Raw genomic sequence first — 27,041 nt, forward strand, 5'->3', positions numbered from 1 at the left:
GCGTTCAGATGCAATGTATTTAGCCACTCCAAAGATGCCAATTGTTGATCCCCTTTGTACCCCTATAAGAGAAGTCAAGAACAGCCACATGAATCAGAAAATTTACCCATTTTATTGATGCATTGCAATTGCTCTACATTTTACCATATTATGTAGAAAATACTGAAAATACAAGCTACTTTGTAAAACCAAAGACAAACATTGAATCCAAAGATAAACTATGTTTTTACACAATGGACCCTTTTCCCGTAGTTAGTATTAAATTTTAAATATCTATTTCTTTTTGTTAAAATGATTATTTTACATACTCCCTAAGTACATCTGCATTACAAACATAGCTCAGTAATTCTCAGAAACTGTTTCTAGAGGCTTGTCATAAAAGGAAGCGCACAACCAGAAAAGGGAGAAAGCAAAAAAAGTTTAAATCGCACACAATAACTAGCATATCAAATACATTTAATAAACTTGGAATTCCATTGCAATATCAAGGATTCAAAGCAGAAATACTAACGTTACATATAATGTACATAAAATGTACTGCTACATGTAGTGAGATTATTTTTCAAGCTGAATCAAAACCACATATTATATAAAGTTTAGCAACGAACAACCATGTAGACATGCTGCACCATCCATCAGTTAAAAAAAAAAAATTGAAACAGGAAGCAGGCTTGGGTCATTCCTGTCACTGAGAGGCAATTTCATTTCCTATCCTAAAACAAACCATCCTAACCAGTGGGTTTTTGCATAATAATGCTGAATAAAACACACACTACTGCGCTTGCCTGGCTAAGGGCAGTCAAGTTTAGCCCCTCTAGTGGAGGACGATGGATGGTCAGAACTGTTTAAATGAAGTTCTCATTCCTGGGGCTGGGATTTTAGCTGAGCACTGACCATAGTATCACTTCCTGGAAGCTACTAAAAACTCCGGAGTGATCAAGTGTCCTGATGAGCCTAGAGTGGCTGTACCTACCCATTTTCTCTCTCACCCTGAAGGGGAGAAGCTGGAAATACAAGTTCTGACAGGACTTAAAGCCTTAAGCTGGTCTGAGGTCAGGCCACTGTGACCTGGGCCAGCTGCTCACTTTATTCTTGGAGCTTCCCCCATCCTGTCAGGGCCAGCAATGTTAAGCCCCAGAGACAGAATCTAAAGCCACACTGAGCACATACACATTCAGCAGACACAGATGGATTTTTATCTTGGTAAATCTGAAATGCCAATTTGCAAAACTAATACTGAAGATCTCTAAAATTCTTAAAGCCACACACTGCTAGTAAGGTGATTATGGTAACAATATAAGCTCTTGGTATTGTCTTCTCCCCGTGAAGACTCCTATCTTAAGTGGTATCCACTTACTGCACTGAGGGTGGGGGGTAGGGTGCGCAGGAGTGGAGTGTTTTTTTCCTGCATCTCATTTCTTACAAAAACAACAAATCTTATCCCTTGTAAAGATAAGGAACAAAAAATATTTCCATTAGAAACTAGATCTGCCTTTGAGCATGAAAATGAGAATGCGCTTGGCAAAAAGACACAAAGATTGCACACACTGACCATAAAACTGTATAACACTAGTGACAGAAACTATACAAACTGCTTGGGTATCTTGATCAATATAATGCTGAAAACACAAAATAATGATTAAAAAAAAAAAAAAAGTAGAAAACACCAACATGTTCCTGGTAGGCTATACTGACTATCTGCCCCATCTTGAAAGCCCTTCCTCCTTACAATGAAGAAATTCCAAATACCCTGACAGCTCCTCGGTGTTCAACCTGGTACAGAGCTTGCCGACCAGGCTCCATGAAATCTCCCATCTCCATCCTGCACCTCCTTGACACCATCTCTACAAAGAACCAGTCCTAGACTTATCCCTCAAATACATAATTTTCAGTTCAGATGGAACATGTCTACATCTTAGGGTTAACCTTCTTCCCCCAAATCTTTAATGGGCAGGAACTCTGCCATCCCCAGTACTCTCTACTTGACCCAGATCCGTGTAGGAGCTGAGAGTACAAGGACACTTTCACAGTTTGAAGGGCCCCAAGAATACACAAGTTGTTAAAAAGAAACCTCAAAAGCCCGATGGCTCAACAGGCTTTGGTTCCTTCTAAATATTCTTCACCGGCTAAGAAACCTTTCTTTGAGTTCCCTGTCACCAGCGGCTTCACAAAACTCCTCCTCATAGTATTGGGGATGTGGGAAGCAATACAACAGGCTCTTTGGTATAAACACATCTGTTACATGTTTTTTTCAACAAGCAAATATTTTACTAGGAATATCAACTATTTGCAGGAAGGACTGCCACATGGGAAAAGGAAAAAATAAATCTCATCTAAAAGTGATTGCACATACTTAAAAAAAAAGAAAGAAAAAAGAAAAAAAATGCATATTTAATATTGGCCTGACTCCTCTCACCTGCTTCCCGAATTCTCACAGAAGCAAGGTAGCAATGCACAGTGAGAGAGCCACATGGGGAAAATGCTTCTGTGAGAACTCGGCTGAGAATTCAAAATGGAAAGGGGTAGAGGTGGCGGTAAAAAAGAGAAGCTGCTGTTTTTATTTTTCAGTGTTGGCAGGGAAACTGAGAACAATGCATATACACAACACAGCTATTAATCCTGTTCTGATAAATCCCAGTGAACAGCTTAGGGTCCACGGGGGCTTGCTGGTCCGTCCTAAGGCAAGCTCACTGTAAACTCTATTAACCACTACATTATCATATAAGGCACTACAATAAGGGAAGGAGGAGAAAGGGAAGGAAGAGACACACACTGAACAACTCCTCACCAGACACACCTGTGCAAAACAATTCCAAGGGTCTCCTCTCCTTGCAGGCAATGCCCCTGCTCACTCAGCACTACAGTAATATGCTCTAATATAATTGCAATTAGTTCACATACATTCCAACAAGTATCAGTTCATTTTGGTTTAAATACAATGGAGACATCAATTCCATCTCCGGGGTAACACTGGAGGATCAGAAACACACTAAATACACAATTCAAGTGTAATCACTACACATCTGATTACAAATAACATTTTGGGTTAGCAGGAAAAATTGCTTGTTATATTCTTCTAATCAATATGTACATATTTAATTATGCAAAATATTAAAACACCACCATTACAAAACTTCTAAAATATTTTTAAATTCAGTAATAAATTTTTAAAATATTTTTTGCAATTCCTACATGCACTTATTATATAAGTCTTAATAAGAGAGCATTCAATTTGCTGCTGGCATACAAAGAAAGCTACTTTAAAGTATAAAAGCTATACACAACGTTTCTTATCCGGTTTCAGATCCTTTAGCTTTCTCCCCAAATAAATCACATAGAATGAAGGGAGAGCTGAGGCAAAGAGAGAAAGAGGTGTATTATTGAAAATTCATACTAATATTCAGGCAAAGCTCATCGATGCCAACAACCTTTAGGCAAAGCTCATCAATGCCAGTATCGCATAATACAAAGAGATTTTGCATATAATAAAACAACTACCACCATACAATAATAACCACCTTAATGGCTTTTCCAATAATAAAATTTAAGCTAAATCAGAGAGAGAAGGACTTTTTAAAAATAATTTAAAAAGAATGCACAGGGTTCATTTAGAAAGAATACCTGGTGCTTTCACGGTTAGGTATGGATTCTCTCACACTAAGTTACCAGCAAATGGTGAGCTGCCTTTTTAACACTACTTTAATAATAAACACAGGAGCAACTGAGAGAATCCCAACAGTAACAGAGAGTAGTATGTAACCAGTTTTGCAAAAATAACAATTTCCCACTAAATATAACATGACATGAAAACAAAATTAAAACACTGTAAGCTTAAATGTCCCATTAGCAAAGGTAAAATCTTGAGGAGAAATGCAAGATAGTAAAATACAGACTTGTGCAAGCTGCTCTTAAGATAAGCAATTAAGTCTTGGTTTTTAAACAAGCAGAAAGTAATGATTTTTCTTTTCTTGTTATCAGATTTCAAGTCCTTCTATCAGCATTTTTCCTCTGACCAGCAATTACAATAAAATAAAGTTAAATAAAGAGGAACTTCACTTGTTTTTAAAAGCATTTATAGAAATCAAGTCAGAGAGAGAAAATAGTTTTCAAAGGTTAACTTCAGAATGATCTCTCTTCCTTGGTAACTGCAGATGATGGGCATCTGAACTCTTCCAAATACCAAAAATGCTGTCACAAAAATAAAGAATTAAAAAATAGGGCAGACTTTGGGAGACTACAACAATGCAGTCAACACTGAGACAGGTTCCCCAGAGAAAAGCCTTCTGCTTCAGTGGGCCCCTGCAGAGCAAGTTGCTGGCTAAGGAGTTTCAGGAGAGGGTGAGGGAGGAGCTCATCACAGCCCATTAAGAACTCTGACCCCTCCTCCCTCATACTCACCGACTACAAGTAAGAATACTGGCTGATCTTGGTAGGGCTCAGTGGGTATCCAGTGTAAATGGTTGAGCCTCGGGAAGACCCAATGTAAGACTGGGTGGCAAACTGGTGTTGGTACTGAGCAGGGGCCACGCTGGCAGAAGTGAGGAGACTGGGCCCAACACTGACAGGGACCTGGTGCACCAGAGTGCTAGGGTGGGTGGTATACGCTGCAGCATGCCTTGAGGAGCCCTGCGGGGAGAAGAGATGAGCAATGGAGCTGGTGGAGCCCAATGCAGCAGCAGAAGTGGGGGCAGCATACGTATACAGGTGAGGCTGGCTTGTCAGGTGAGCAGGGGCTGGGGCCAGGTGTGGGTGCCCAGTCGAATGTAGTGGGCTGCCATGCTGGAAGGCGTAAGGGGCTTGGGAGAGCGGGGCCACAAACGCCTGCTGCCTGCGGGGGGCAGGGTTGCTGCTTCTCTCCTGCGAGGTTGGAGCTGATGATGATTGCTGGTTCTGGAAGGAGGAAGAAGGAAGTGAGGAATCTTGAGGTCACCCTGGCTCAGGGCACGAAAGGCCAATTTGAGAGTTGAGGTTCTAACTCATACTGCTTCTGGGCTGCCATAGCACAGAATCTCCCAGACTGGCAATGCTGTCAGAAGTCAGCCACCCATCCCTCTGCCTCCTGGCAGAATAGATCCTAACCCAGCCCAGACAGCAGCAGTTTGCTCTCAAGTATGACAGAGGAAAGGGGGAAATCAAGAGTTCATAGGGTTACTCACTCCTGCAAGTAAATAACTGTCGACTCAACTCACCCTATTCTGGCATCAGTGACTGAATTTTTCCTAACCTTTCTTCCTTGCCATTGTTTTCTCTTGCTCTCCTCTAAGTTTTTCATATCCCTCTTGAACTGTGGAGCCCAAGACACATGTACTAACTCGAACTTACATTTGCACTTGCATGTGCTCTCTCTCTCTCACACACAACCACACTGCTACACCCTCATATTTACACTTTCTCACTACTAGTAGACATCATACAAGCACCAGAATTTCAGCTGAGGAAAAAGTGAACACAAATAGAATAGTGACCCTCCCCACCCCATCAGAGGATCAGATGGGGAGAAAAAAGCCCCAAATCCCAGACTCAAGCACCATGTAAGACTAGAACCAGTTGATTAAGTATCCAGAAAGCTTTTTCACTGTCTCTTGCTTCAAGTAAACAGAGTAAGGCTCAGGTTATTTATGACCCAGGAGATAAAGAAAGAGAATCTAGTCTCAATGCATGTGGTGGTGCAGAACGAGGCAAGAACTAAAGCATCCTAGGCACTTTCTAAATTCCACACATTTCTCTAATCTTCCAGGATAGACTAGGGAGGTCTGCTGGAAAACCTGGAACGTACATTCTGAACACATTTACAGAGGGAGTGAAGAGACACAACACATACAGATATGACACAGGCCATGGAACACCAAATTGTTTGACACAAAAGGGGCTTCATTTGGCTTTATTCAGCAGTCCAGCCAGAAGCAGGGTTCTCCAGAGAGTAACAATAGCAGGGGCCCCAAACAGAAGGCAGCAGCCCCTAGTGCTTACCTGGCTAAGGTTGAGTGGCTGTGCTGCGCTGGTCCCCCCGCGCTGAGCTCGATATCCTGTGGGGGTGATACAGCATCCAGATGACTGCCCACTCACTGAAGCCACTGGCTTGGTCTTACTGCTCAGGAGACCTAAGAAAGGGTCAGGCTTTAGTTATGAGCAGGCATGGACTCAGTATCACTGAGCTAAACCTCAGATGGCATCATATTAATCAGTCCATGTTTGTATGAGGTTTGCAAGAGTTAAGGTTTCATGTGTATCTTATTTCCTCAATTACATTTACACTAGAAGAACAAAAACTGTATTATCCATTTCTTTTCTGTCTTTCTACAAAGCTCCATAAAGATCTTCAAAAGGTTCACTTCAGTAAATATTATCTAATCTCCAGTAATGTGAAAGGTACTATAAGAAATATAAATACAAGTAAGACATGGTCCCTGCTCTCAAGGAGCCTAGAGTTTATGTAGGAAGGGATTAAACAAGTACAGAAATGACAATGTGAAGCTGAGTAAGATATTGGTAATATTTAGGAACATTTAGATGTCAAAGGGGTTTAAAGGAAGACAAGATTATATCTCGTTGGGAATTCACTGTCTTCAAATTCTAAGAAACTGCAGAAAGTGCAGCTGAATATAAGCACGATCAATTTTCAAAATTTTGCTTCCTTCTGTGGTCCCACTAGGAAAACTGGAGCATTTATTCAGTAACTTGTGGAGCAACCGATTTTCTTTGGACCCAATAGTGGACAGAGCTCCTAATAATGTTTCTCAGTAGCCTGGCATCAGGAAGTTTTGCCCTGTCTGCAATGGACAGTTGTCTACTTCTCAGGAGGAGAACCACACGTCACCCCCAAACTAGAACACTGTTTATGTCTTCGGCAGTATTATAATTCATGGTAAAACACTAATTCATAAAAGTACGAAGAGATGGCTATATCGATGCCAAAATTTCACAGTCCTCGCCTTTGATGTATAGAGTTGCCACTGGAAAAGAGCTGCCTAGACAAGGACTACATTTTTCTGGGCCCCCTTGCCTCTAGGTGGGGCCATGTGATGAGTTTTCACTATTTCCGGGGCTAAAGAGGTTAAAAACTGTGTGTGCCTCCTCCATACTTTCCTTCTCCTTCTGATTGGATGCCGAGGATTCCAAGGCTCTGATCCTTAACTCACTGCCAGGCCTACCAACCAGGAGCACTTGCACTGGGAACTCACGTGACTAAGAAATAAATTTCTATTATGTTAAGCCACGAAAACTGGGGCTTGTTACTGCAGTTAGCATTTCATTACCCAATAACTGAACCCGGGAACCTAAACCCAGCATCTCACAGAGCAAAACAGATGGAGGTAATTTGGTTGATAATACAACCCACAAAAGCATCACTGCTATGCCACTGGGCGAGAAAAGATCTAAAGTACATATTGTTTTCCAAAAAAACTTTTACAATCACTGTTTTGTTTTTTTTTGTGGTACGCGGGCCTCTCACTGTTGTGGCCTCTCCCATTGCGGAGCACAGGCTCCGGACACGCAGGCTCAGCGGCCATGGCTCACGGGCCCAGCCGCTCCGCGGCATGTGGGATCTTCCCGGACCGGGGCACGAACCCATGTCCTCTGCATCGGCAGGCGGACTCTCAACCACTGCGCCACCAGGGAAGCCCAGCAATCACTTTTAATATTATCAGTTCCCATTCATTTCTGGATTGTCAAATCTGAATCACCTGTGGCAAAAAACCTGCCTGTTAATTCTCCCTGCCATCTAACAAAAGTCGTATCTACCTTCTCCCATCAACAGTGAGTGTATTACTGAGTCTACAAACTCACTTTATATTGATCCAAGCAAAATAAACACAGGAAGATAAACTGATAGCCAAAAACAATTTCATATCACAAGGAACTGATTTCTGAACTAGGCAATTTTTAGGAAAATCTACACCACTGGTCTGTACCATTGGCAAAAGTAGATTATAGCAAAATACTAAAGATACACACATCAAAGGAGCATTCAACTCCAGCTGTGAACAAACTCACCTGAGGCCTGGGTTGCTACAGTGCAGTCACCAAGCTGAGTTTTCAGTGGAGGTACAATGATGGTGCGGGTGCCAGTGCCATCCCCCACAACTCTGCCGGGACCCTCCGGAAGGGGTCCACTATTGCCCCGGAGAGCACTCAGGGTATCAGTGGAATATGGGCTGCTCAAGGAAGAGTCAGAGTCTGGAGAATCATTGACAGTGACATAACTGATGACATTAGACCTTGCCTTCAGGCCAGAGCTGAGGAGAAGAAAATACATGAAAATTCAACCCCCTTTTAGCAATGTTTCTTTGCTGGTCTCTGGTCTTCCCATAATAAAAATGATGATAATCATGATGATAGTAATAATAACAACAGTAGCAGCAACAAATTTCTGAGTGCTTATTATGCATCAGGCACTATTCTTACACTCTACACATATCTCACTGAATCCTCACAACACTTCCATGAAGTAGGTACTTTATCCCTGTTTTGCAGATAAGGCAACTGAGGCAGAGGCAGATGGAGATTAAGAAACTTGACCAAGGTCACACAAGTGATAAGTTGTGAAGACAGGATTCAGATCCAGGACAGAATGACTCCAAAGTACACACCTCTAGCAACTATGCTATGTTGCCTCTTAGCTATTCCCATTCGCAGTTATTTCAACAGTATTCTTCAAACACCACTTTATTTTCATATCACCCTGCTAGACTATAAATGGTTCTTTACTGTATCTAATCAAACTTCTCGCTATAGGTGTTTTTAAAAAAAGTTTCTTCACAAAATGATCCCTACCTTACTAACTTTACCTTTTCCTTAATTTTTAATAGGCTTGCCTCCGGTCAAAGCAATCCTGCTGGTTATATAATTTTTGCCAGTACTAGGCCCCTTTTCTTCACTGGAAAGTTAACTTTTTTCTTCCCCAAATCAGTTCAATAACCACTTTCAAAATTTAGTTTCAAGTCTATTTACCATTTGTAAATAGCCATTTGTAAATACCATTTGTAAATAGCCCTTTTGAAGTATTTCATTCTAAATTTACTCTTTCAAGTTCATTTAAACTTCATTTACACGTGACTCTGTTAAGTCTCCTAAGTTACTTTCATGCGTGAATCCTTCCTCCTCAGGTAAAAGTAGAGTTATTGCTTCTTCTATATGCCTAACACCAAAAACACAATGAAGAAGAACACAGAACAATCAAGGCAACTGACTATGTTCACACCAAGAGAGGTGTGTATCACAGTTCTTAAATGTATCCTATCTCTCTTAGTTAACTGCCCAATTAAGGACTTGGATTAAGGTGCTGGGATAAGAGGAAATAATCTGGTACTTAAATTTTTAAACTGAATGACCATATAGCAGAGGGGGGAAAAGAAGGTAGCCCTACTTAAAGTTCTACCTCTTCCAAAGAGGTCTGTTCAGATTAAAAAATTACACGAATTTCATATAATCTCGTATCTACCAACTTGTTCCAATTAATTGTTTTTTACATGCTTCTGTTATAGTATCTGTTTTCAGACTCTAAAGTTCCTTAAAGGCAGGGGATCATGTCTGTAGTACATAATGTGCATTCCAAGCCAGAACAGCCTGACAACGTAATCTATACCTTCCATCTAATGTATCTGAATGACTGATTTAACTGATGAACATGTATAATATTACAGAAAACTTGACAATGCTCAGTTATGGAAACTTGTGTGTTCTGGCTCACTCATCCATGGCCATGCTTCCTAAATACCCCTTTTTAGTCCTTCCTTTCATAGCCAAAATTGAGCCACTTGTGTGAAGCCAACAGACTAAGACCAAGGGCAGGAGCCACAGAGCCAGGGAACCATTCACCTGTCTTACCTGTTGGGCTTATATTTGTTGTCCTCTTCCTCATCAGTGTCACTGCGGATAGTGATGACACTCACAGGAGGGCTGGGAGTATCTGGAATGATGATTGGCTGATGCTGATCTTGTACAGGGACTAGGGAATTATAAGATGTGGTACGGAGGGGGCTGCTCCCAACCAGAGAATAGACTTGAGAAGGCAGAACATCCAGAGAGGACCTGTAGGAAAAGGTCACAAGAAAGATCATTCAGTGCTTGGTCCCCAAAACTAGATATCTTTCCCCCAGACCTCTTTCCAATTTGCTCTTTGATTCCTTCTTACCAAATCATTAAGCCAATACACTTAACTATAAAAGTCCCAATAAAAAATAAACTAACCACTCTAGCCAGGGTTTCCAGGACAAGAACACCAAAATTAGAATATAGATTTTATTTTTGTATGCCCTTTACCCCGTGATTTAAATTTCACTCTGTGAAGTGGGCAGAAAACTAAAAACATCAGCCAAAAGAAGGCTGGATTCAAAGTGGCAGCAGAGAGAAAGGATTAGCATAACCAGAACACCTCTGTGTGCATGCCCGAAGGTTAGCTCTTTTCAATTTGGCAGCTTCTTGCTGCTTCATACCAAAAGTGTCTATACTCCAACACTCCAAATGCCAGGCGACATATCTTTCAAACTGGCAATTTTAACTATCAGCCCTAACAGAGACTTACTTAGAAGAGACTGGAGCAGGCTGCTTATTCTTCTTTGAAGGGAGGGAACTGGATTGTTGTTGTCTGACAACATGGGCAACGCCAACATTAAGGGGCTGAGCAGTGGCCAATGTCACATGGTTAGTCAGCAAGGATGGCTGCTGCATAATAGTGCTGTACTGGTTGCCATGAGAGTGGGCATTCCTGTATCATCAGAAAGAGAAGTATGAATGCTGAAAACACTGGGAAGTCAGGACCAAATAGGTACTAAAAGCAATTAAAACAACCAAATAAAGCTGTGTTTTATTTTTATAGTTGGGCACCTGGATTATAAGGCTTTAGGGGGTTTCACTGTATGGTTTATTGCATAACACTTTCTTTAAATCTGAAGTAAATAATTTCTGAACTTAGAATCTACTGTTTTCCTGCATTCAAAGTTTTCTTGTAACTCCGTCTCCTAGCCTGATGTGGATTCTTTTCTTCAAGGATTTCACACAGAGATAAATCTCTCCTTTCCTTTACCTTCTTCCTGTCTCACCAAATCCTCAAGTGGTCCTTCCCTAAGGGATCTGCCCTTGCAAATTCTCCCAGAGAGGAACACAGGGCACTTGCCTCCAGTCTGTGAGCTGCTGGCCACTGCCCATGGCCTCTGGAATCACTGCAGTGGGCTGGACTGAGTTGTGTAGAGCTACCCCAGGCAACTGTTGCCAAGTTGAAGGCAGGAGAATTTGTTGGGTTCCTCCAGGCCAAGCCTGCTGTAAGGAAACAAACACAAAAAGATCCAGACTTGACTCACTCTTGGCTTTTTCTTCTGTTTTTTAGATGAAAGAAAAATTCATAGCTTAAAAGAAGTTTCTTGTAGATTGTTAACTTGCAGAGATTTAAAAAAGGAAGGTCAGAGGGGCTCAAGGTTACAAGTCTTATGAACAGGGAAAAAGAACACGCTGCCTTCTCTTGGCCACCTCCATAACCTGACCACCAGGGTATTAAAGAAAAGAAGATCCCTGTGGTTAAGAGTTTCTATTATACTGCAGAGTAAAGGAATCTGAAAGTTCAGAAGTAAGCTCTAGTTAAATGCTGGAGTAACATTTTTGCAAAGAGTCTAAAAACATCCCAAGAAAGAGTTAAGACAACTCCCTTGAGATTAAAAATAGGAATTTAAAAATTTGAGTGCCAATCAGATAAAAGACATCAGGTCAATTCAACACATAAAACAAAGAGGAGAATTGTTCCTTTTTAAAAGGGTAGTCCTTGGAAAATGGAGCCAGATGTGGATGACCAAAGGCCAAAATCCTTTGGCAAACAAGCTTAATGCCAGCAAGAGAAAGCTAACTTCATCATTTATAGCCATGTGATAGCATTTTTTAAAAAATGCAATAAGAAAAATATTTAAGAAATAGATGCGGAGAGTACCATATTTTGTTTTTAGTAGTTTCCTAAATATGCATCATTTGTAGAAACATAACTCGACATAAAAACTAATCACTAAAGGAAAATACATTGCTTGTAGTTCTTAACAAGCCATGCCACTTGCAATAAATAGCAACAAATATGTTTTCTGTACTTCTTACGGAAATTGTGGCATTTCCTAGAAAAATGGGAACAGATTTGAAAGTCTGCTTTTTAAACGTGAATTCCACAGTACAATCACCTACAATGCTTGGGTACATATGGTTCTGTTTCTGGAATTCCAAACTGCAAGGCCATCAACACACTGTTTTAAAAATATTTCTGCAAGTAACAGATCCACTTGTTACAAATACCGGTTCCAAACAAGAAGCCTTCAAATCAGAGAAACTGCAAACATGTCTGCTACCATAAGCAGAATTCAAAACAAAACAAAACAAAACAAAAAATAAGAGAAGTATGTTAAGTCACACCATGCGTCTTTCCATAAGCCAACACCTGCACAAGACAAAGCATGTAGTTTAATACAAAGCAAGAAATAACATTTCAACGTGAGGCAGAAATCTGGCGTTCCAAGCGACGAACTGTTTTGACAGAGGAAGAACAAAAATATGCAAAGCTTAGCAAATGGCTAGTGCAAACTTAAGAGAAGCAGCAAAGAAGTGTCAACTAACATTCCCAACCTCAAAACTATAGGTGTGCAAGTTAAAACCAGTGGCTTGGATCAATCAAGTTGGAAATATATCTGACTCCCTCACACTCAGGGCTTATGCTTATGATGTAATTAATTTGGCAGTGACAAAGACTCTTAAATTGAAAACCAAAGAAATTCCAGCAACTAAAGTATGTATTCTGAAAGTGTTTTTCACTCACACGAGTCCTTGAGAAACAACAAAAGAAATTTAAAGCCACTCTGAAAGATGAACAAATATCAGGGGTCAACAGTATCAATTAGGTTTTCGAATGCTTATCTAATTTTAAATTTTAAATGATAAAATGCCAGATGTCAAATAAATAATTCTAACTCCCCCAAATAAACCAAACACATCCAAAAATCACTATTAAGGTTACAAATGCTGAAATATACCTCAAAGTCCTATTTGTTTGTTTTCCTATCTCTAAAACCCACACTACATTTGCTGCTATATTTAATAAATTTTCCCCATGACTTTTGATAACAAAGATATTCTTACATAAGGTTTTTCAGTATAAATAGGTCTTTTGTATAAAGACCTATTTGTAAAATAATTAATTTCTCCAAAACCCCTATAAACGAGTTCACCTTTGATTTCAACCAACAAATGAAATATGATCTAAAAAGGCTCTAAAGGGAAGATATTTAAATGGAAGATATTAGCTATCACTGACCATAAGTGGCAAAGAGTTATCTTCATGTGTTCAGAGATGGAAAGTTAATGTCAACTAATAAGGAAATAAAGTAAGAGCATCTTAAACATTTCTACATACACAAAAGTTTTAGAAGCTTAAAACAGTCAATAAAGAAGGAAGCTAACTTGCCAAGGAGTTCCAATTTTGGCCATCCGGTACCTGTAGCAGAGTCAAACTAAAGGCCATTTCCTTCATTCTCAAGGTTCAGAGGGTAAAAGATAGGGCAGAGAAACAGATAACAGTGTTGAAGCTCTTCTGATGCTACACCAAGAGCTTTTATCACACTAGGCTGGCAAAGAAGAATCAAGGGGTCTGACCCCTTTCAGAGCCACACTGAACATCAGAGTCAAACAGTGCTTCAGCAAATGTTGGGGAGGAAAACAATGAGACATTAAAGATGTAGCAAGAACACAGCCACAAGATGGCACATGCTTCCATGCCCTCTGCAAAGACTAAGTTAAAAAAATTTTTTTGGAAAAATGAGAAAACCAGAAGAAAACAGAACAAAAACAAACAGGAAAAAGTAAAAAAAAAAAGAAAGAAACCAAAGAAACTCCGTTAGTAACACAATCAAGTGAGGGGAATTACCAGTACAGCAGCAGTCTGTTCAACCAGCGCCGGCCGGCCGGCTGCGCAGCTCAGAGTAAAGGGCACCGCATACTGCGGTGTGATGGTGGCTACTTGAGGGTGGAGAGTTGCTACCATTAGTGGTGTACAGCTTCCCTGAAATGTAGATTAGGCAGGTGAGTGAAACAAACACGGAGGCAGGTTATCTGGATTCAGAAGGGTTTTCATTCCCCCCAAGTTATTACCAACAATAAGCAGTAATTTCATATCACTTAAAATGCATGTACCAAACACAACTTTCCCCTTCAACTCCGCACAGCATTGGACCACTAGGTCAAATGTCAATGGCCTAAAGCAAAAAAGTATGGGAATCCTTCTTGGGCTGGATTCAGAGGATCAGTTCTAAAAAACTCAGTTAACAAAGGCATGTATTAAGAATTCTTCCTCTTCCTACTCACAAAATCAGGGTTTTGGATTTCAGATTTGCTATGTGTCACGGGCCACAAACATTTATACACAGAATTAAAAATATAGTATTTGTTGCTTATATGAATATTTCATGAGTTTCTTGACCATCTTAGCTGTGTTTTGCATGGCAGGGATACAGTTTTAAACCTTTCTACAGCCTAGTTAAACACAAGGAATGAAGGAATGTAATACTCGAAGAGGCATCCTGATATAATCCAGCCTCTCAACTGTGATGAAATTCTCAAAGAGTGAGTAATGGGGACACTAAGAGAGCAAAAGGGGAACCTTTTACTTTTAGAATCAAAGTGTTGTTATATGTGTCCTATACCTTTAAGAGCATCAAGATAAAAAATTAACTTCATCCCACAAAATTAAATTTACTCAGTAGACAATTTCTCAAAGTCTGGATATTTATGTCTCCAAGTCTAAGGAAGTCACTGGCAGAGTTGCAATAGTGTTAGGAATGAGTATGTCATTCCATTATAGATGTTTCATTTTAAGTCCACTGAATCGTGACCAAGAAAGATCTTACAGTCAAAGCAAATACCATTTTCTAGGACAAAATATCTGATTCTCAACAGTGCTTCAGAGAACTTCAGCACTATTGAGTATCCAAGCTGCTCTGTCTTTTACCTGTGTAAGAACTCCCGACTGTATCTGTAGTGGCTGAGCAGCTGGTGCCTGGGGTACAATTGGCACAGCATTATCCATCCTCACAGGGAATCCAGAATGCTTTGTTGTTGCTTGTAGTCCAGCTGTAAAAAGTAACATCACAGTTATATTGCTTTGCTAGGTCTGGGGGTACTGCTTGTTTGGGGGTTTTTGGGTTTGTTTTTAGCTTTTTGGTTCGAAAAATCTACCACCCAGGTTTTAGTTCTAGACACTTAAGACAAAGGCGTTTCACCAAAGTCTGGGAAGTTAAGAAAAAGGAGACTTGATTCCCTTCAGGTTGGATTAATGGAAAGATGCCTGACAGAGGGAGGGCTGGCTTCAGGAAATTCAAAACTTTTTTTTTTTATCCAACAAAGCTTAAAACACAACACTCATCCCACTCCCATTAACAGTAGAGGCAAAAACAAACAAACAAAAAACCTTCACTTAGTAAGTTATGTTCAGCTTTTAATCCTAGAGGGAAAAAAAAACTTAAGCATTTAAAAGGTGTAATCTATTAAAAGCAAAGACTTTATAACTTCTGGTTAATTAGATAAGAAACATTATGAAAAGCTCAATAATTTATTATCTTAGTTACCCTTTTATTTAGACTATTTTAAGGGGATGTTTTTACCCAACTCCTCAAAAATATATAACCTAGTTCACAATTTAGTCATATATTTTATCTTTAACCAGTATGTGAACTGAAGGAATTATGCCTAGGATAAAAATATTTTAAAAGCAGACATTGTGGTTTACAGAAACACTTTTTTGTACTTATTTTAGAAATCTGCTCTCGTCACTGACAGCTTTCTAAAGCTCTTCTCTAGCTAATGGAAAGCTAGGAAAATTAAGAACTTTTTGCTGCCTTTAGAACAGTGACCATGTCTCTTTATCATTTTATTCATTATCCTCTGGGCACAAATGTTGAATAAATGTTTCCTGCAATCAGGAGTATCTCATTCTGGGGAAAAGAGGGGCTCAAGATAGTTCTCCCTTTTGCCAAGACTTGAGAAGAGAACCTTCAAAACTTTCTTTTAAACCTACCCTATCAAAGCTTTCAACGTAAAGAATTTAAGTTTCTATAATGCCTCTTGATTCACTGATGCTTACATTTTGTTAAGTGAGGATACAGCCATTTTAATTAGAATATTCCTTCAGTGACACTTTCTAGGCTATCACCAACTAATTTCTCTGAATATTACTATGGAGGTATCAAATGAGCGTAACTCATAAACTCTAATATTGTTGTTTTCAGCAAGTTAAGTCTTCCAATTTTGCATTTCAGTAATTTAATTTAGTAACTAATTGTCACATAGGAAAACATAATCCAGAAATGTACAAAGTAAAAGAGACTAGTAAAATCAGAATTACAACACTCTAATAATAACTTTTTTAAAAGTGCTACTTACATAAAAAGAAATGGAAACAAATCCAGGTATCCAGATTAAAAAAAAAAAAATTGCCAGCCATTCTTCCTAAGGCAATGCTATCTAATCAGAAAGCTAAGTAACATCAAGGATTCTTGTCTATATTTCCATGGCTAACTGCAAGACAACATTATTGCAATAGCCTCCTACGGCAAAATTTAGGAAGAAATGTTCACTATAGAAGCTCATCTTTGTGTCCCAGGATGATGAAATAAAAGAGGACAAAATTACAAAATTATAGTTTCCACTGAGCAAAATGTCTATTTTGGTCAACTGGAATACTATAGAAAGTAGTATTTATATACTGACCCACAAATGTGACTCTAAATAAGTATTAGATTGCTATAGTAATTTAGGCTAAGCCACAGCAGTCAAGCTAGTTTAAAACTAGCTTTTGCAGGGAACCCCAAGTGGAAACAAAGAATTAACAAAAGGCAACCCTCTGGGAAGGTTCTCCCTGAACCCTGAACTTGGATTAAAGTTTTGTTTTTATTATTTGTTTTGTTTTTTGTTTTTGTTGAACATAGCCCTTTAAATTAAAAAAAAACAAGAAAGTATGGCAAGAAGAGTAAAGCTGTCAAATGGATGAGGGTCTATTCTCCTCTAAGTGTAGGCATCTTGTGAAAGAGCAGATGGTGAAAGAAAAGTAGGCAACCTGGTACAGAGGCCTGCTGGGCAGAAACCAGCATATGGCTGTGGTTGGCAAATGAACTGACGACTCCCTACAGCTCTTTGAGTTTAGACACTGAAAGGCAGTACAGAGTATAACACTTCAAGATGTATAAGCTACGGGCCCACTGCCTAGGTTCAAAATCATGGCCCTACCGCTGACTGGGCATAAAAACTGGGCAAATGAGGGAATCACGATCAGTTTTCTCACCTATAAATTGGGCATAATGACATTATCCACTTCCCAGGGTTGTTTGTGAGTATGAATACATACATGTAAAAGCACTTAGAACATTATCTGGCATGTAGTAACTAATACATATCAGTTTTCATTACTGTCATCACTTTCATTTTAAAACTCCCTTTCATTTGTAAATTTTAAAATTTGCTCTATCTAGCTCCTCAGGTTATTTAGACTTCCTAAACAGGAAAAAAATTTCCAAAGCTTATACTTCCCTAATTATACCAAAAGGGGTTAAACCACTTTTCCCCTCTACCTCTTCTCCTTACATTTTGTTTTGTTAAAGGAACTAAAAGTTCTTCTGCCTCATCTCTTAAATATCATCTGAGAAGAAGCAGAAAACTTCAGTTGCACATCTGAAAACTGTTCCAATGAAACTCACTTTGGGAAAGGTGAAGGAGAGAGGGGTGGCTATTTGCTAAGTTCAGTAGAAGAATCACTCAACATATGACAACCCAAAGTATAGAATTTACTATTATGAAGCATACGAAAAAAATAATTGGGTAAATTAGGCTAAATTTGCATTTACAGGTTTTGAATCTGCTCCTCCTCTCTCCCTGTGGTTTCTCCCTGATTTACATTGCTATCGCTCTCCTGTACTCCCGGTAATCTCTCAATCTCCCCTAGCCCCTCTTTTCCTTCTGTTTGCTCTGACTCTGTCAGAAACCAAACAAGAGTCACAGTCAATAAGTAGCTGAAGTAAAAAGATAAAAATGCTAACTGCTTCTGTGTGAACTGCTATGAGAAGTCTGAATCCTGGTTTATTCCCAGAGGGCATGACATTGACTTTCTATTGGGAAAGTCAAGATGTCATCAGAATATATCCTTAAAATAATTTATTTAACCTTTTAAATAGCTCACCAGATCAATAAACACGGAACAACAATGAGAAAATGAGGAAGGATGGAAATGTAAAAATTAAAATCTTATTGCAACACATCAGGTGAGAGCCCCCTTCTTCAGCTATTCTGTTCCTCTACTGATAGGAGTTTGCAGGAACAATATAATTCATAAGCTGAAGCAGATAATCTTAATGCCTTACCCACACAAATACCTCAGCTTGTAGAATTTTTCAGTTCAATAATGATCTTTACTTCTGAATGTAACTTAAGAGGTTTCTACATTCTTAAACATGATTTTTACATTTTTTAATAGAATTACCTTTTATTTGGAATACTAATTTTATTTTATAATGGAATGATACAGGGAATAAGATTCAATATATAGCAGTTCTATTTCCAACAAGTTTTTCCAAGATGTATATACTCTGCACATTGAGAGATACGTGTTTATGCTAGATATAGGACATCAGTACAAGGTCTCAATGGGCAAGAAAACTGGTTATCAGGCAGTTCAAATAAGGAAACATTAATTGAATGCCTATGTGTCAGATAGCATCACAATTAGACAAATAACCAACGTAAAAAAGATCAACCTACTTCAGTTATCTTCATAATCAAAGACTGAGTTTAAACTTGTCAAAGATCAAAACTAAACAACTAGATACTTACTTAGGATCTGCCTAAAGCAGGTAGGTCTGATATATACCATATGATATAGGAGTTTCCCCACTTACTTTGAAAAGCAGGTGGACATACTATAAATGTTTGTTGGAATGGATCTGTCTGAGTGCAAATCTGGGTGGTTCCAGGCTGCAAGGAAACACCCTGCTGGGCAACTCCAGGAACTGGTGCTGCAGATGATGGGTACAAAGCCGACTGGTAGTTTAGCAGTGAGACATCTGAATTAGCCAGAGAAAGAGTAGCAGCTGCTGCAGTAGAACTGGAAGCTAGAACACTGGCCTAAAAACAAAAGGATACTGGTATAAACATTTTTACATACATAGATTCTATCCAGAAAAACTAACAATGAAGTTTTAAAATGTAATGTTAACTGTCTTTGAAATAACTCTCTGCTTAAGAAATTCTTCCTATCTGTTAAATTTAAGGTAGATTATAAAGCTGAAAAAGAAAACAAAGAATAAAAAAAACAGTCCTGCTCTGGTTGAGGCTATATAAATAAACCCCTACTACTTCTTTCTTTGCAAAAAGTTACTGGATGTGAGATCCCACCAAATCTCATATGATCTTCCATTTAGAAAGTAGACCTAGCTAAGAAATTAGGAAACTTACATCTTCAGAAACAAACTTCAATGTAAATATCACTGTTTGGCAAACAAATGCAAAACCACTCTTAAAGTTAATTATTGGAATTCATAGAAACAAAGAGTAGATCAGTAGTTGGTGGGGCAGGGTAGGAGATGGCTGGAGAGGTGGTCAAAGAGTACAAACTTCCAGTTATCAGATGAGTAAGTTCTGAGGACCTAATATACAGCATAGAAAAAAATGATTGGGAACACCTTTCGATACATGTAATGAGAGCTATCTAACAAAAAGAGTCATTTGGCTGAAGTCAGTACAATCAACAGCAGTAAGTAGTATAGAAGCCAGGTTCCACTTATTTGGCTATGCTAAGACTATGAGGGCATGGATTAGGACTTTGTTTTTAATTTTTGTCAGCACATGATGTGTAGGTATTATCAGTCTGAAAATTCTTACGAAGCTACAAGACCACCAAAGCAAAGACTGGTTTCTCTACCTCACCCTGTACTCTTACTAGTTTTTATCCCACTTAGGTCTGAGTTCCCAAAATCATTTACTGAATACCTGATTGTGCACTGTATTGAGTTGGTTGCTGAAGCTCATGGTTAGATTTGTGCTTGTATTTGGGGCAACATGCGTGGTGAAGGGACTCTTGATCTGACTCACTGTATCATACATGTGAACCCTCCGTTTGCAGATCTCCATGTTCTGAAAACAAGACTTAACACTGAAAAAAGAGATTAAAAATTCAATGAAATAAATGCCGAGATTTAAACAGATAGCAAATAACTCAAGATAAATACAGATTAATGGTTTTTTACCCCTGAGTACTTTCAGAGAAAATGAACCAAGAGTTTTTATAACCATAAAAAGGAAAAATACACATCTAATTTTTTTTTACACATCTAATTTTTAATTTCATGATTTTTCAATGAGAAGGAAAAGCATCAGTAAGCCAAATATGCAAGTATCAAAGCCACTACTCTTGTGATACTTCCATTTAGCTGTAAGATGGTAACTCAACAGAAAACCACATCATGGCAAAATGCCCCAGACCATACTATACTCACTGATTGCTATGTGGAAAATCCAGAAGGTGAGTCATTGTCACAAACTGATGGTTAAGAGTTTTCAGAGGAGTAATTCTCTTATCCGCATCAATTGTTAGCATTTTTTTTAACAGATCTATGTATTCTCTTCGATCTGCCTTCTCTGCCAACATATCTGTTCCCTCTAAGTCTGTGGACATGTTCACCTTACAAGGAAAATTCAGAAATATTATACTTCATCACTCAGCCTTTAATGCTGACATTTAACATGTGCACTATGTATACATATTTATATATATAATATTCATATGTATAATATATATGTGTGTATGTTTGTGTGTGTGTGTGTGTATATATATAGCTCAAGAGAAAAACCTGAGGAAATTTTTTCACAAATGGAAGCTCTTCTTATACTAATTAAAATCTTCAATTTGGTACAGTTTGTTGGTAGAATAAGCTCTTTTCATTCAAAATCCAAATCAAAGAAGTAAAAATGATTGTTATTACTTAAATATAGTTTCTATTGCTGAAAAGATTAAATGACATAGTATGTGTTTAAACAGAGTTTGGAACAAAAGCACTAAATAAATGTTAGCTCTTATGTAAGTGTTTATTTAGTAGAAAAAATGGACAAGAAAGGAAACTTCGTAAATAATATTTCAAAATACTGACATGCAAAAGACTAGTTAAGCAAAAGCAAAGGAGAAATATATAATTCTAAAAATATCCTTTGCTAGGATTCAAACATTCTTTTAATATGTGGAAGAATATTAATGTATTTATGTAAAAAATGAAAACATATATTAGACGATAACAAATTGAATCTATCTTTAGTATAACCAATGGAAGTGTATCTCTGATTAAAGAGATACATAAATGTCTGGCTTTCTGAAACTTTCCATACTTACCTGAGCCATATCATCTAAACAATTAAAAATGTACTTTCGAGCTTCTTTTGATTTGATCCCAGTCTCCAATTCATGTTCTTCAGGTGTCTACAAAATACAGATTTTTTAAAAATTCCATCTGTATGTTTTCACCTCTTATTCTAAATTAAAGTCAGAATACAGAGATACAAGTGTTGTCACCTTGCCAACCAGAGATCACAAACGTGAAAGTAATTTACAACAAGAAAATCTTCTGGTAGAGAGATGGGACCTTGATACCTGGCCACCCTTTCAACAATGCTAAAATAAATGTGCAAGCAATGATGTAGCACAGTTCCTGAAGAATGTCAGTTAAGAAGAGACATTACCATTTTTCTCTAAAAGCTACTTTCAAATGAAACAATATTTCAAATACTAACTATTCAATAGGCTCAGAGACAGAGTCACTGGGTTAATCAAATTACTCAGACATCTATTTGTTTTAAGAAAATATGTAAGGTCTTAATATGGGCAGTTATAAAATTGTGTTGTTTTGTCATATTTATTGAGAATTCTCTAAAAAACAGCCACTACTAAATTACTCTAGTTCTTCCTATCACTTAATGATAAGCACTACTCTCCATACCCCCTTCTTAGCTGCTAATTCAAATATATAAAATAACCTCAGCCAACTGAACTGACATTTAATGTTTTGTTTTTTTAACTAAGGATAAGGCCATACGGGTACAATGATATAATTTCTCAAAGTATTTGCTCCTGCAAACGAAAATTCCCACTGTCCCCCCTTTTGCCCCCCTCCACCTCAAGAATTTAATAACTAAACTTTGAATTCAAATTGGAATTAAGGAGTACAGGAATGAATAGTATAGTATAGCAAGGGAGTCAGACCTTAAGCCTCCACAGTGGGTACCCCAAATTAGGATCTCTGTTGAAAAACCTGGTTGTTTTTGTTCCGGCACTGAGAAGATATTCAGCTGGCAGGCCTTGTGTTTGTGAAATGTAACGAATCTGAAATGTCAAAACCATCAAAACATAGATTTGGAGTGAAAAGGTAAATTACTAAAAACTTTTACACTAAAATATTATAAATATTAGCTCTAGTCAAAAAAAAAAGAAAGGTACTGCAAAGAAATTAACTATTTGATCAATACAAATGAAATTTATCTGTAGATATATATGCTAACCCACTCACAGATAATTCCCAAATATTTATTCAGTAACTTCCTTGTTACTATACCTGTTATTTACAAGGAAAACTCAGTTTTGAAAATTTTCTGTGTGACCTTTTTCTTTGTAGATTTCTGATACAGAGTTCAAAAAACTTTAAGAAATTTCTAGGACAGAACAGAATAGTTTCCAACAAACTATTTCATGGATTACCAAGGTTTTGTTTGTTTGTTCATACATTATCAAATTTAAGAGATTAGGAAAAAATTTCCATAAACCTCTTCCTTCCTTGGCTACTCTAGCTCTTGTCAATTGTCCCCACTCTAAATTGCTCATACCATAAAATTAAACAATTTAGTTTCTCTATCCCCACATCAATAAAGGGCAGGTACTATGTTCATTCATTCAATTTTTATTTTTAGTTGCATTAGGTCTTCATTGCTGTGCATGGGCTTTCTCTAGTTGTGGCGAGCAGGGGCTACTCTTTGCTGCAGTGCACGGGCTTCTCATTGCGGTGGTTTCTCTTGTTGTGGAGCACAGGCTCTAGGCGCACAGACTTCACTAGCCGTAGCACGCAGGCTCAGTAGTTGTGGCTCGCGGGCTTACTTTCTCCGTGGCCTAGAGAAATGTGGGACCTTCCCGGACCAGGGATCGAACCCGTGTCCCCTGTATTGGCAGGCGATTCTTAACCACTGTGCCACCAGGGAAGTCCCCATTCAATATTTATTGAACACCTACTTTGAACTAGACCAGCAGTTCTCAAAGTGCGGTCTGGGGAACACTGAGGGGTCCCCAAGATCCTTTTAGGGAGTCTATGAAATATAAACTATTTTCATAATAATACTAAGAAGTTATTTGCCTTTTTCATTTCTTTCTCATGGGTATAGAGATTTCCAGAGGTGATGTGTGATGATGTCATTGCTCTGATGGCTAATGAGACATGTGCCTGTATATTCTTATGTTTTAAAAGTTTCCCAGTTTTGGGACTTCCCTGGTGGCACAGTGGATAATACTCTGCGCTCCCAATGCAGGGGGCCCAGGTTTGACCCCTGGTCAGGGAACTAGATCCAACATGCATGCCACAACTCAGAGTTTGCATACCACAACTAAGGAGCCCACCTCCCGCAACTAAGGAGCCTGTGTGCCACAACTAAGGAGCCCACCTCCCGCAGCTAAGACCCAGTACAACCAAATAAATATTTTAAAAAATAAAAATAAAAGTTTCCCAGTTTTATTGTTCACATTTCTGTTTGCTTTTACAATTCTCCCTATCCAAAAAAGCAATCTGCTTCTTTCCTGACCTACTGAAAGTAAAACAAGAGGTAATTTTTTTAACCATCCCTCCCTTCACATAAGAATGGCTATATTTAATGACGAAATTAGAAAGAAACTTTTAAGCAAGGAAATCTTACTTCTCACTTCTCCTCCCCAAAAATTTCAGTTTTAATTTCTAATGCAATATATATTAATAGATATAAGCTATATAAACAGGGCTCTTTGGGGTCCTCAACAATTTTTTAAGAGTGTAAAGCAAAGGTCAGAAAACTATGGCCTACAGGCCAAATCTGGCCGGCTGTCACAAGACAATTTTAGAAAACAGCAGGATATTACTCTGAATCTGTGAGAGGTACCTAACTGGAAGCCAAAATACAGCATTGGCAAAATAGAAAAAAAAAAAATTAATGTGGATGAGAACATTTTAAATGTGAACTTCTTTTCCATACAAAAAGGGAATTTAAAATCCAGGATAAAATCTGTACAATGAAATACTATGCAGACATTTTAAATGATAGGGTAAAAGTATATTTATCGACATTGTAAAGAAAGATATTTCATAATATACTAACTGAAAAAGCAGATTACAAATTAAATATGACCTCACTTAAAAAAAATACACTTCACTGATTCTAAGAGGCACATTTTTTCACATTAACATCTTTGAAATTAGGATACGTCTTAGAACTGATAGCCATGATAAATCATGGTTTAATTGGAAGCATTCTTTCTTAGAGGTACAGAAAAGTAGTTCATCTCTCAATCAACGGTGTCTTAGATTTGATGAAACACAGTATATGTATTCCTCTATGTCCATAAGTTTATATATGAAACATAACTATATGTAGCACATATTCATTCTTTCAGTAAGTACTTATTGAGCCAGGCAGTGGTGATTGTTAAAATAGACATGGTTCTTGCTCTCATAGACTTTGCAGTCAAGTGAGGGAAACAGACACTGAATGCATAATTCAAACTGAATTGGCATCCTGAAGAAAATAAACAGGCTTCTATAAAAATACATAACAAAGGAACCTGACCTAGACTGGGGACTGGTGAGGAAAACATCCTTGAAGAAGTGACACGTTAGCTAATAAATGAGTAGGGACTGACTAAACGAAATGAATGGGTGGTGGAGAAGCATTCCAGACTAAGAGAACAGTATGTGTGAGGGCCTGTGCTAGAAGGAAACATTCTTAACCAGTGCTGAAATGATGCCAGTGGGGCTAGTGCAAGAAAAGCAAGAAGAAATGGTATAAGATCAAATCTTGAAAGGAAGAGAGGAAGAGGAGAACAACCCAGGTAGAGGCTCAGAGGCCATATTAAGGATTTAGCCCTTAATTCTAAATCATGGGAAACCATTAAAGAGCAGGGGAGTGGCACGATCAAATTTGTGTTCTGAAAAAAAAATCACTCTGGAAAAAAGACTAGAGGGAGGCCAGAGTAGATAAAAGGGAGGTTGTCTAGTACCCATGTAAGTGATGAAGACAGCCTGGACGAGGGTAATAGCAATAGGAAAAAATGAGTATAATCAAGAGGCATTAGGATATACATGGTCAGAAGATACATGCATGTCCATACGTGCATATGTACGTGTGTGCGCGCATGTCCGCTCTCTCTCTCTCTCTCACACACTCTCTCACACACACACACACACACAAACTGCAAAACTACATTTCCCTTCATAGAATTTATCTCAATTGTACTATATTATTATTTGTGTGATTATTTACTTAATGTCTATTTCCCACCACCAAACTATAGCCTCCATGAGGGCAAGGACAATGTTTTATTCAGCACTGTATCCCCAGTAACCAGAGTACCTATGACAGTAGTCAATAAATACATAAAGAAAATTAACAAATTAAATATATAAATAAATACAAAATATACCAAAATGTTAACAGGTTACCTTTGAGGGATAGAACCACTAAAGGTTGAAATTTTTGTCTCTTGGCTTACTGCATCTTTTCTAATTTCTCTACAATAATGCACTTACAACATTAAAACATTAAAAATGTTTAATATTATAGAATGAAAAGAGTTAAACTGTGAAAGCAGAATGGGAACTATCATACAGATACTGCTTTTCACATAGCTTAAAATAAAGCAACAACAAAGGCCCCACCTTTACACAAACATAAAGTATTATTGTCATTGTTTTTTTGTTTTTTTGGTTTTTTGGGTTTTTTTTGCGGTACACGGGCCTCTCACTGTTGTGGCCTCTCCCGTTGCAGAGCACAGGCTCCGGGCACGCAGGCTCAGCAGCCATGGCTCACGGGCCTAGCCGCTCCGCGGCATGTGGGATCTTCCCGGACTGGGGCACGAACCCATGTCCCCTGCATCGGCAGGCGGACTCTCAACCACTGTGCCACCAGGGAAGCCCTCCCTTGCTGCTTTTAACGTTTTTTCTTTGTGTTTAATTTTTGACAGTTTGATTAATATGTGTCTTGGCGTGTTTCTCCTTGGATTTATCCTGTATGGGACTCTCTGTGCTTCCTGCACCTGCTTGACTATTCCTTTCCCATGTTAGGGAAGTTTTCAACTATAATCTATTCATATACTTTCTCAGACACTCATAGAATTAGCAAGACACTCAGCGATTCTACTTCTAGCTCTATACCCAAAGAAACAGAAAACAGGGACTTAAACCCTGGTACACCAATATTCATAGCACCATTATTCACAACAGCCAAAAGGTGGTAACATCCCAAGTTTCCATCAACAGATGAGCACATAAAAAAATGTGGCATATACATACACACACACACACACACGCACACACAGACATACACACAATGAAACACTGATCAGCCATAAAAAGTAATGAAGTTCTGATACAGGCAACAGCATGGATGAAAAACATCATGCTAAGTAAAAGAAGCCCAGCATAAAAGACCACATATTGTATGTGATGAATATGCTATGCTAGAATAGGCAAATCTATACAGACAGAAAGTAGATTACTGGCTCCCAGCGTGGTGGTTGGGTGGTTAGGGAAGAATGGGTACTGACTGCTAGTAAGTACTGGGTTTCGTTTTAGAGTCATGAAAATGTTCTAAACTGATTGTGGCTATGGTTCACAACCCTGTGAACATACTAAAGACCACTGAGTTGCACACTTTAAATGGCTGAATTATACGGTATGTGAATTATATCTCAATAAAGTTGTTTTTAAAAAAACTCAGCTGTAAGAACAAGGATCCTGCCACAGGAGCCTTTCTGTATAAGCAAA

General features: G+C 38.4%; 1 protein-coding gene across 8 annotated transcripts in view; it reads right to left on the reverse strand.

Moving 5' to 3' along the window:
• Positions 1–93: 93 nt before the first annotated feature.
• HIPK1 (homeodomain interacting protein kinase 1) overlaps positions 94–27,041 on the reverse strand; it is a 47,608-nt gene continuing 20,660 nt past the window's right edge. For 3 of the 8 annotated variants that reach the window (XM_022584013.3, XM_022584012.3, XM_089917573.1), the window contains exons 4-16: positions 22,253–22,372; positions 21,386–21,472; positions 20,499–20,683; positions 19,993–20,155; positions 18,903–19,128; positions 14,969–15,090; positions 13,889–14,023; positions 11,117–11,259; positions 10,526–10,708; positions 9,829–10,032; positions 7,996–8,237; positions 5,971–6,101; positions 94–4,890 (exon numbers count right to left, since the gene is read on the reverse strand). In XM_022584013.3, coding sequence (XP_022439721.1) covers positions 4,402–4,890; positions 5,971–6,101; positions 7,996–8,237; positions 9,829–10,032; positions 10,526–10,708; positions 11,117–11,259; positions 13,889–14,023; positions 14,969–15,090; positions 18,903–19,128; positions 19,993–20,155; positions 20,499–20,683; positions 21,386–21,472; positions 22,253–22,372 — 2,430 coding nt within the window. In that variant the 3' untranslated portion in view covers positions 94–4,401. The remainder of the gene's footprint in view (positions 4,891–5,970; positions 6,102–7,995; positions 8,238–9,828; positions 10,033–10,525; positions 10,709–11,116; positions 11,260–13,888; positions 14,024–14,968; positions 15,091–18,902; positions 19,129–19,992; positions 20,156–20,498; positions 20,684–21,385; positions 21,473–22,252; positions 22,373–27,041) is intronic. The other 5 variants (XM_022584015.3, XM_089917578.1, XM_089917588.1 and 2 more) reach the window with 5 other exon arrangements.

Source organism: Delphinapterus leucas, chromosome 1 (assembly GCF_059928025.1).
Source record: "Delphinapterus leucas isolate spDelLeu-1000000601 "Yukka" chromosome 1, BTC_Dleu_Yukka2, whole genome shotgun sequence".
NCBI classification, from domain to species: domain Eukaryota; kingdom Metazoa; phylum Chordata; class Mammalia; order Artiodactyla; family Monodontidae; genus Delphinapterus; species Delphinapterus leucas.